At 39.7% G+C, this 12,038-nt stretch overlaps 1 protein-coding gene across 2 annotated transcripts in view; it reads left to right on the top strand.

Annotated features, from left to right (window-relative positions):
* The first annotated feature begins 1,159 nt into the window (after positions 1–1,159).
* cdk14 (cyclin dependent kinase 14) overlaps positions 1,160–12,038 on the top strand; it is a 211,664-nt gene continuing 200,785 nt past the window's right edge. For both annotated transcript variants that reach the window (XM_063879977.1, XM_063879976.1), the window contains exons 1-2: positions 1,160–1,599; positions 10,800–10,831. In XM_063879977.1, coding sequence (XP_063736047.1) covers positions 1,506–1,599; positions 10,800–10,831 — 126 coding nt within the window. In that variant the 5' untranslated portion in view covers positions 1,160–1,505. The remainder of the gene's footprint in view (positions 1,600–10,799; positions 10,832–12,038) is intronic.

Here is a 12,038-nt window from a genome sequence, read left to right as displayed (position 1 = left end):
TTGCAGAATAATAACCTCCAAAATGGTTCTGAAGTGTCATGGTGACTATTTCATATGATCACGTGTTTTTCGCATATAAAAAAAATATGAAGGAGATAACCTCATATATTTGATCACTCATATATTTGTGCACATCACTAAAATCTATACAGATGTGTGTGGATTTAAATAAGTCGTTTACCTCCATTTTATCAAATATACCCAACAACAACAACAACAACAGAGCCCGGCTTACTATCCTATGAATATATGTTTCTGCTACAATAATATATATATATATATTCCTGTTGCAGCAGTATTTTAGTCTTTTAGAGAATATTCTAATGCATCAAGGACATTTTAAATTGAGTAGTATTTGTGATTGATGTCTTTTCTAGTGTAGATGTGGTTATACAGTATATGCTGATTATTGTTTTTATTTTATTATGTTTATACTATATTCTTTAAAATGTATTCATTCCTGATAATGATCTATGTATGTATGTATGTATGTATGTATGTATGTATGTATGTATGTATGTATGTATGTATGTATGTATGTATGTATGTATGTATGTATGTATGTATGTATGTAAGGAATAAGGAATATGGAGCTGGTGTTATGATAAGAAAGCATAAAATGAGATATACTTTATTGATCCCAGATTGGGAAACTGTTCTGTTAAAGCTGCCTGTTAAAACAAGGCATTGCATATCATTTGGAAAATAAAAAGAGAGAAAAATAGAAAATAAAACAGAACTAAAAAGTTAAATATGTACAAGTTCACCGTGAAAGATACAAATCTGTAGACAAAAAACACAATGTATGGTCAAATTACAGCTAACACAATTTAAAAGTAGGATATTATTTCCATTAAGTGTGCAAGGAATAGCATATAAATGAAATTTAAATGTAAAATGAACAGCGTGAGAGGGAATACCTGCAGCTGCACACTCCTAAGGGTCTTGCAGAGGGCAGCAGTCTCACACTGCTTCCCTGAAAATATTCCTCCTGCAACACATTACAGGGCGGGGCTTGCTCTCTGACAGAGAATCTGTGAGACCAATAGACACGCGCCGCTCCACGGGACTCCTCCAATCCGCGCGTCAAGGGCGGGATCTGGGGTCGAAACCAGAGAGAGAGAATCCCAAAAATGACATCTAGATTGCGGCGGAGCAGGGAGCGCCTGGGACGCTAAGAGAAGAAAGAAAGAAAGAGCTATATGTCATTTATAGGAGCTTAACCAAAAAGAAAACAGGACGCAGCAGATTGGCTCAGCGCATTACGCACGGATCCCACTTTGGATGCCTGACTGCTGTTGCCTTCTTGGAGATGTAGTTGCATTCTTGAGAAAATCCAAAGAAGGCATTTGTTGTTACTAGTTGATGAGAGGAGTGAGAGCTGTTCAGGCTCCGTTTCCTGTTTGCCAGCCCTCCGCAGCTGGCTGCTGAAGCCCCGCAGTGCGCTCCAACCCCCGGACCCCGAACCTCGGACCTCGCGTCTCCCTCACCACCACCTCCGGACAATGTGCGACCTGATGCCAGCCTCACAGCCCCCGCAGAAAATCGGGAAAATGAAAAAGTTGAGGAGAACTTTGTCGGAGAGTTTCAGGAGTATTGGTGAGTAACGGGACTGTTTTATATTATCCAACCCTTTGTGCATAATGTGAGAAAGAACTGTGTCCAGCTGCTGCTCCATACCGGGGGGGGCAACTTGGCCTGGCAACATTTTCTTATGAAGCATTCCTATTTGGCTCTGACAGATAAATAGTAAAGTTGATGAAGAGTTATGAGGAGGATCTTTGGAGAATCAGAGGTGGGATGGTTTCCTGAAAATCTGCGGCTCAAATTCAGATCCTCAGGTTAAACACACTGAAAACTGAAATGTTGACTTCACATAACTGTATTAGGTCAGTTGAAAGCAATAATATTAAGGTGAACCTTTTTTTATTTAAAATTAATATTATTGCTTCCAACTAACCTAATAAAGTAATGTGAAATCTATTTACATAAAACATTTAATTAAAGTCAGCACTTCATTTTTTTCGGGTGATTAGCTGTCACTATTCCAACTGTTTTATCAAATCATCTTTCCAGTACTATACTGGGCAATGACAAAACATCACATTTCCTCTGATCATAGGAATGTCCAGAGGAAATGTGATGTAATTTGATCATCATCATCGTCATCATCATCATCATCATCATCATCATCATCATCATCATCATCATCATCATCATCATGTGTTTGCTTGACTTCAGCATAAATTCAAACTTCTCTTTTGGAAAATTGAAATGCAAGAGAAAAAGACAAACTAGTTACTATTGAACCAAAACTGTTTCCATTTCAGTTGATCCTTTGGTTGGAACGTTTCAGAAAATGTAAAAAAAAACTAAAAACTCTTCAAGCTGCATTTTCCCACCAGCAGCATCAGATATTCACTTTATCCTCATAAAACAAAGAACCGATATTTATTTATTTTAGTTACAAAGTATGGAGAAATATAGTTGATAAGGGTTCTTTAAGTGTGTTATCAGTTGTTATTGTGAGCCACATACAGTATGCCGGTGTGTGTTTAACAGTGAATCAACCCGACCTCAAGCTCATTTATATACTGCTGATATTTCTGTCATATCAAACCATCCTCCAGCATCATTTTCAACATTGTGTTCTAATCTCATGTATAGTATATATGTGCTGGATCTTATCTTGGACACATTTAATTCATGAAAAACCCTCATTCTAATTTACCTAATTAAGGAGTCCACTGTGACTCCTTAATTAGTCTGACAGATATTCAGTGCTAATCAGCACAATGTAAAACATATAACCTTATTATTGCGGCGCCATAACCGCCCACTATCTCTCTGTTCAATCAGTCAGTACTGGCTGATAAAACATTTAGAAAATAGTGAAACCAGCTTGAATCACGCTTTGGTTCATCTGACCAAATATCCCAAAGTGAAAAAGTAAAATAGATTTAAATTGTGATTTGAAAATCTCAAGGATTGACAACTCATTCATTGTCAATCATCCCATTTCAACCATCATCATGTATTTTCACTCCCAGCGTCCAAATATAGTTCTGCTGCTATAGTAACCTATGTGTATGTGACTGTGTAAAAAAAAATCTCATCAGACAGACACACAGACACAAACACACACACACACACACACACACACACACACACACACACACACACACACACACACACACACACACACAAACACACACACACACACACACACACACACACACACACACACACACACACACACACACACACAAACACACACACACACCACACACACACACACACACACACACACACACACACACACACATTGCTTCAAAGGCCACTGAACTGAAGATCACTGCCAAGGCCGTGTGTGTGTGTGTGTGTGTGTGTGTGTGTGTGTGTGTGTGTGTGTGTGTGTGTATGTGTGGAGGAATGAATAGCTGGATGCGGTTATAAGAGAAGCTGAGAGATGAGCAGGGTGAGTTTGGGTCGATGCAGCAGGAGAGGAAAGATTGGCATTGACTTTTGTGCCGTGCTGACGCTTGTCTCCGATTGGCCATCTTTCCTCTCATCTAGATCAACTCATCTGAGCATCGATTGGCTCTCGGCCCGCTGCACGAAGCTTCAAGAAAGCACATTTAAGAGCCAGCTTTATTGTTTACGTCCCTGTAACAGTGTTGATCCAACCGGTCCCAGTGGGCAGCGCTGCGTACCCTGTCACATTACGGCGCGGTGCAACATGAGGCTCTCATTTTAATATCTGGATATGCTGTCAGAGGACTGATGGTTCTCTGGCTTTTCTGATCATTAGAGAGCTGTTGTCAGGAATGTGAGGGTGTTGTGTTCTATGTTAATGAAGACAGCCTCAGATAGATCATATTGAAATGATGGATCATCTCAAACTTCCATTAATACAGCTTTTCATACCCGCATCATTTTGCACTCTAGGCCTTTGATCAGATTAGATTAGATGTTATCGTCATTGAACAAAGTACAATGAAATGCATCCAACCAGAAAGTAGGAAAGTGCATGAGGTTCAATAAAAACAACAATGCTGTAGTAATCAGGGTTTTGTCTAAACCGGATATCAGGGTCTCTGCTCCCTCTTACTGTGGGCGTGCGCCCTCAAACCAAAATGCAGATTTTCCCCATCAAATGTTAAAGTGATGCCAGAAAACAATATCTCTGTTGGTCAGAAATATGAAGATTGTGTCAAATGTCTGGTCAGACGGCAGAGACAGCTTTGTTTTTACGGAGAATGAATAGGGGATGGATGTCTGGTGGGTCTGCCGGTGGGTCTGCAGGTGGACTAGTGGCAGGCAGCAGGCTTACACTGAAACTAAGATTTCTTAATTACATCCTTTCTTTAACTCTCCTTTTTTCTGGAGAGGAAGTAAAGAAACCAGAACTCTGGATTTATTTGTTGTTTGAGGTGCAATATATGACTCAGTAGCTTTAAGACATGACCCATTATTTTCCACTGTGCTCGAATGTAGGGTTTTCACCCTAAAGTGGGCGGGGACATAGTTTCAGCCGGAAGTGACGTTAGCGCCCTCATACAAAATGTTTCTAGAAAAGCCCCTGAAAATGAACATTAATGTATCTGTAAATAAATATCTGGACAAGGTGCAGATTTCGGAGCATTTACATTTTACAGTTTCATCTTTAGTTAAATAAAGTTGTAATGAACACCAGCTAACCAATCAGAGCAGACTGGGCTCTGGTTTCAGACATAGGGTGAAAAGAGGTGCTGCCACTTAGTCAGTGATGAAAATTAAGGTTTTTCACTAAAGTGGCGGAGACATGTCAGTTAGACACGATCGTACGGCCCTCAAATCTCTTTAGGAAGCCTGAAAATTAAATTAGTAATCTAATACTAAATTTACTTGGATCAAGTATCAATCAAACAAATACACATTATGGTTATATGTACTGCTTTTAAGGTAATATTAATGAACCAGTACCAATCAGAGCAACGGTCGTCTCCCATGACCATAAGTCTTTATTAGCATTAAAGTCTTGAGAATCCAACAGTTACGCTCCTCTCTCCTAGAAACACGATTTGTACTGCCCGGCAGTATGAGAAAATAAAGGCCTTTTGTACCTTAGAATGCAGGATACATTGCCCAGTAGAGGAATTACGGGAGTCCTTTAGCCGTCTAGCTGAGACCTGAGCAGTCAATTAATGCTAACTTCGAAAGTACACGTGGCTAAGCCTCAAAAGCAGATGTGATTAAGAGTATAGGAGTTATTCTGGCTTCCCAACGGCTAGTTCAAGTTTGGCATGCTATGCACAAACAGTACAGCCATCGGAATTGCCCCTTTAGTTTAGTACTTATCGCCCCCATTAAGTCTTTGACCTATACCCCACGACAACAACTTATACGACTTCCTCTCTTCCCTAGGACCCTTATTCCTCTCCTGCGTTGGAGTGAGGTCAGCCCTGCCCGGACCTGAGATAATCTGGTCATGGAGCTGAAAAAAGAGTGGACTATATGCCGCTGAGACAGAGTTAAAGTATAAAAAATACTAATTCCAAACTGCAAAACAAAACTCAGAGCCAGGAAGGGGTGAACAATGCTGTAACGCTGGTTGTCAAGAGGACAAGAGAAGTTTTCGCCCACCATCCTCCTGTGCAGTGCAATCAGAGTCACAAAGTAACCCCCCAGTGACCGGGCAACCGCACCAGACCTGGGCCAAGGGTGGTAGGATTTCAATCAGGAATTTGATGACTCAGTACTGTCAAAAACTTTAAAACAAGGTAACGAGAGAACATCACGACCCGGAGACAAGTAACAAAAAAAGAAACTTATCCAAATATGCAGACAAACAAGACTCAACAAACAAGGAATAATAATATAAGACATGAAATTCATTTATGTACAATTGAATTAAAGCAATAATAGGCAAGCACATGGGTAAAAGTGAAAAACGAGTTGCAGCAATTTATAAAATGCTGTAGGATTTTGAAGAGTGTTTTCAGGAGCAGTAAATGATATTCAACATTCAATATTCTGTATATATTTGTGACTTTGTTTTACTGCTGCTACTCTGTTCACTTCCAGAAACATACAACGCACTCACTCACTCACTCACTCACTCACTCACTCACTCACTCACTCACTCACTCACTCACTCACTCACTCACTCACTCACTCACTCACTCACTCACTCACTCACTCACTCACTCACTCACTCACTCACTCACTCACTCACTCACTCACTCACTCACTCACTCACTCACTCACTCACTCACTCACACACACTGTATTCCCCTCCCTCTTCCTACAATTACAGTAGAACATTGGCATCGGTATTGGCTGAGAAATTTGACATCGGTGCATTCCTAATATTGAGACTCAACATGTTGAAAAGGGTGATATGCACGGTAGTAGCTTTGTAGGCCCATGTTATCCATTGTCTGCCTAAAGTTGTATTTATTCAAATAGTTTCATAGTCATTGGGATTTCTGTCGAATAATACAGGTGGACAGGGAGGTTGTGAGTGAGAGAAACCCATTTCCTTTCTCTTTCCTTTTTTTAAATTTGAATTCCAACCTTGTTACAGAATTCATATTTTCACTCTTCTCCAAGTTTATAAAGCCCACACGGTACAAACTCACAGGCAGAGTATCTGGGTGCGCTTATAGCGACAAAACTGTAGTTTGCCCACAGCAGACGCAGACCAATCCTCTGTTGCATCATCATCGCGTCGCACAGTGTGAGTGGTTGGATTCCTTTAGCACTGCGGCCGTCTATTCCTTAGTCTGATGAATTCCCCTTCACGTCTCTCCTCAGCACCATGGCATTTCCACTGAAGTTGGGGAAAAGTGGTTTGAAAAACATGGGTCCTGGTTTTTTGGACTATTCGACCATAGCCATTGTCATCCTCCACTGCTGGCTGTAAACTCAGACTACAGTACGGCAGGTCAAGAGAGAAAGTCACAAGAAGCAGCTGCTCTAAAAAAGTGCCTTCTTTTTCTAAAAAGCGTTTTTTCAGAGTAGATAATCATGAAAAGTGTCGCCTAACCTGCTATTATGGATGGTATAAAATGATGTAAATAATTAGCCTGGTCAGGGTTTGTCTTGTTAGTACTTATTTTAAATATGTAGGACTCGTGATTATTGGGTTTTGTTTGTTTCATTTTGAAATGTATCCCCCTCCTTGTGTCTTGTCTGGTGTCACTTCCTGTGTCTGATTGTCTCATTGTGATCCCCTGTTGCCCCTGTGTTTCTCCTCCCCTCCCCAGCTGTGTCTTGTCCTGTGATTACCCTCATGTGTATTTAGTCTCGTCTTCCCTTTTGCTTCTTGTTCGGTCGTGGTCATTACCTGCCTGGTCCTGTCCATGTTTCAGCCCCTCTTCCTTGTGTTTGTTGGTTTTTACATTAGCCTGTCTAGCCCTCCTTTTTGGATCAGCTTTTTTTGGAATAAATCTTACCTTTGGTTGAAACCTTGATACCTGCCTTGCCTGTCTTTACACTGCATTTGGGTCCTACCCCCCACCCCCCCCCCACCCCTAGATAGCTGATTACTTAATATAGGAACTGTTATTATCTACTGTGTTTCATTTTGTTAATTTACATTTGGGCCCTTCTTAAAAAGGTGATTTGATCAATATGTTTGTACAGCGGTGAAGGAGTAGATGATTACCTGGTGTACAGGTAATCTAGTTTGATCACTGTCTCTCGTGAGTCACTGTCTGTGTACCTACATTGTAAAAGCCATTTTAAAAGTAGTCAAATACATGAGGATGAAATTAAGCATTCCTTGAACTCAGTAGGAATGCACCACTGTTAAAACATTGGAAAAATAAATTTGAGGTTTATTTATGAGCACATTTCTGATGTGATTAAATGAAAACACCCTCTCTGTGTAGGAAGTTTGACTTCTGAATGTTTTCCTCACAACTTTGATCAAAAGACATGTTTTCATCGTGAGGGATGCAGTTTGAAAAGCTGTGGAAGCAATAATGAGGTGTTGTGAGTTTCGAGGCACAAGTGACAATTCTTTTGTTTCTCTGCAGTGACTGTGGATGAATCAGTCATCTTTTCCCTCTGTATTACTTTACCTCTTCAATGTCGTAGTCATCATCTTATCATTTCCCCTTAATTCTCTAATCCTGTAATCCACAACATGTAAGTTACCATTTCAATACGTACCAAGATTCAACAAGTAGCACGCAACATGTGGATTTCTGAGCTTTAGAGTTGCTTTAGGTCTTTAGAGTTTGGTGTATTATTGCACTTTGGACGGAGCCAGGCTAGCTTTTTGTTAGCATCCAGTTTTATGCAAAGTTAATTTAATTGCCTTCTGGCTTCATTCTCATACTTTATGGACAGATACAATGATATGGATCCTCTTTTGAATCAGCATAAACCAGGTAAAAACAAAACTATCCCATTATAATTTGTATATTTACCAGTGTCTAAAAATCTTTGAGATTTATGGTCAATGGCTATTACTGTAACTGTCGATTTAGCTAGCTATAATGAAAACTCTAACTGTTAAATTATCACATAGTACTAGAAGCATTTGAGTCCAGTAGACTGTCCACAGTTTAACTTGATATATTAGACTATTGTTTTAAGGTTGTCTTGGTAAAATTTCCCAAAGCAACCTTCCGAATTTGCTGTCAGCCTGAAAAGCTAACATTAGCTTTAGCATTTACAGTTCCCCAAACTCAGCTGTATCTCTAGCAGTCCCTGGTCTGCTATTGCATATGTCAGACAGGACTTGTCATGGGCCAGACTCTTGTAGCTGATATCAATAGATGGAAAGCCAACTTAAAATTGTATTTATTGTAATGATTCATCATTTAGGTCAGTCATACAAACCTACTGTAGCTTGGTTTGGATGAGTTCATTCAGGGAGGCTACAAGATGTAGGAACAGGGAACATTTGTGATAACACCTTATGCAGGAAATGAATACTGGCCTGGAGTGTATTATATAGCCTATAACATATTTGCAATTTGTATTGCAATTGGTCAAATAAAACTCAATCAATTATTCTTCTCAAATCATTAGCTCAGGAAATATGAAAGCAAATATATACTGTATATTACAAAATACAGCATTTTGAATACATCTTGAACGCATTGACAGTGTAAAACGGGTTCCAGTGAGCACTTAATCTCGCATGGCAATCCATGCAGCAGCTTCATTGTGTAGCTGCTGTCTAATCCATGGTATTGAGTGTGGCTTTGCGGCTGAGATGATGCTGTCTGGGAAGTCTCTAGGGAGCGTGTGTGCTCACCTCTGAGGAGAAGGAAGCAGCAGTTTCACGGCTCAGTGGCCAAGCTGACACTGCTTCCAAACACTCAATCTGACAAAAGAGAGAGGAAAAACTATAACAGAGAGAAGCCCGCGGAGCACTCTGGCCTTTCACCTTCAGTATTGCCATTTATCATAAGACAACTCTATCATCACTAGGGGGTAATAACTGAAAAATTATCACTTGCCTATTAATGTTCTTCACAAGCTTTTTATGGAATCAGAGTGATTAGTAAATCAAAGCTGCACAAACAAACCTTGTTTTCCCCTCTTCATAAATATAAAGGATATTAATGCCACTGTCTTCCCCCGCATTAAGGAGCAACACAGCGAGTGTCTCTGAAGATGTAAAAAACAAATGAAAAACCTTTTATATACTTCTACTTGTTGAAGCTGTTTCTGCAATTTAGATAATTACTCTGTAATAAAAACATTACATTCACGGTGAAAAATTATATTTTATTGGAATCCAAATATTGGTCACAAATCATTACACACCTTTACAGTATGTGAAGAAAACCTTAATAACCAGATATCCTGTGATTTACTGTCGTTTTTTGACCATTACAGGGCACAACCCCCCTAACTAGTCTCCAGGATGAACTGATTACAATTTAATGTTCAAAGGTCAAGGTCACTGTGACCTCAAAAAAACATTTTTGGCCATAACTAAGAATTAACATTCTCACTAAGAAATGTTAACACAATTATCTTATACGATAAAACTAAGAAGCAAATACAGTTTGTTAGAACATTGACGTGTTCTGCAACTTGAATGGTTTGTGAATGTGTATAAGCATGAGGTCAAAATGATCCCATTTTCACCTGGTCTTGGAATCATAATCAGCTGTGTGTGTATATATATAAGGAGTTTGATCTCTGTTTCATTGCCCTTGATCTGGTACACAGAGTTTTATTAATCAATACGTTATTGTTTCATAGGTAACTGGGTATATCGGTGTTACAGGGTTATTGAAACTATGATTAATTTAGCTGCTCATCATCACAATGAACGCCTGAAGAAAGAAACTGTGTGTGATATCAATACTATATCTGTATATCCTATCTGGATGATGAAAAGATGTTAATGCAAGTGTAAATGCACGCAGACTGCAGATCAGCCTCACATTGTGATCACATTTTAGCCCAGTGAAAATGATACCTGTACATGAATTAGATTTAACATTTGCTTGTGTTGAAAGGTTGTGTAAAGATCAGTTACCAATATTTTTACCAATCAGGTGCTCATTTGAGGTGCAGTTGGATGGGGTTGGTCTGCAGTGACAGCAGCTCTGTGGTTCAGTCTCCCGACATGGCTGCTCCGTGAGGAAAGTTAATTTTCACCTGGACTGAGGGAAAATCCAACCCCCCCCTGCGCTGCTTTAATGAGTCTCTTTAAAGCAGAATCCCGTGACAAACTTCTGTTCAGTGCTGCATCTCCAACATTATATTTTTATTTTGTTCATTCTTCAAAAGATTTCAGTATAGGGAGTGTCTGATTCTCTCTTCCTTTCTTCTCTTTGCAGCTTTCAAGAAAGAGGACAGCGGCTTTGATGAGGTAGGAGGAAAAAGTGCATTTCAGGGGGCTACTATCATTGGCCCACTTTAGGGCTGGAGAGTGTTGCACGCTGCATGTTATCACTAAGTCACTGACATTATTCATCAAGGTCTCGCTGGCCAAATGTTTTAAGGACTGCATTGCAGTGGAATCAATGTTTAGATGTGGATGCGGCTGTAACTCTGTGCATATGGTGTGTAATATATTCATGTGTGGAGCGTGGTGGTTTCCCTCTCATCTCAGAGGCGTCCCTCAGGGCCAGGCGCCGGCACTTGGCTGCTCTGGTCTGTCAAATCAGACACCACGAGATTCCCTAAACACATTCAGTTTTTATGCTTTTACATTTAAAAAGTGCGTGGAAAGGGGTTAGTCCATCATTGGTGAACTATTGAAGAAGGACAGCTGAATGTTCACAGTGAGAGATGAAGTGGGTGCACATGTATGTTCTCTCTATCCTCCTCATTGAGTTGTGTTCTGTCTCCTGCACAATGCATCAGGCTGCAGGAACACACTCCCCCTCTCACCTGAACCAATCTCAGTGTAACATTTAAATTAAGTGGATGAAATGTAAATTATACAGATGCGTGGTGGAGAGCATATTATGTAAAATACTCTGCACATGTTTGAAGCGTTACACCGTTTACTCCACCCAAAAAAAAACCAGAAATGTTGACTTTAATTAAATGAATTGTGTCAACAAATTTCACAAAACAGTATTAGGTTACTTGAAAGCAATAATATTAAGTTTTACCTAATAGTTTGTATTTAAACTTGATATTATTGCTTTCAATTAACCTTTAATCTGTTGACATAGGACATTTAATTAGCCAGCTTTTCAGTTTTTCAGTCCATCCAGTATTAAGTGGAGGCTGTGCACTATAGACATTGCTCTTTTGTTCTATATGTATGCCAGGGATTTGTGTTTGGTAAATCAATCAATGAGCCACTAGACAGCCACACACACCATCTATTCTGCTCATCATAACTAGAACAATATACAAAATAAAATCAGGTTAGCTAAAGTCATATGGTTAACTCACTGCAGCTCATCGGTGTTGTTTGTCTGCTTTGGATGGAAATAAAAGGCAACAACACGCAACGTTAACTAAAACCAAAAGTGACAGGACACAGTGGGTTCCCTGCTGCTCACACAGAATCCCCCTGGGCTTTCTGTGTTCCTTTTTTATCTTCCTCTTCTTTCTATTAT

Source organism: Eleginops maclovinus, chromosome 3 (genome assembly GCF_036324505.1).
Source record: "Eleginops maclovinus isolate JMC-PN-2008 ecotype Puerto Natales chromosome 3, JC_Emac_rtc_rv5, whole genome shotgun sequence".
NCBI classification, from domain to species: Eukaryota; Metazoa; Chordata; class Actinopteri; order Perciformes; family Eleginopidae; genus Eleginops; species Eleginops maclovinus.
Note: the sequence above shows the minus strand (reverse complement) of the source record. Positions and strands in the feature narration are given on the sequence as shown.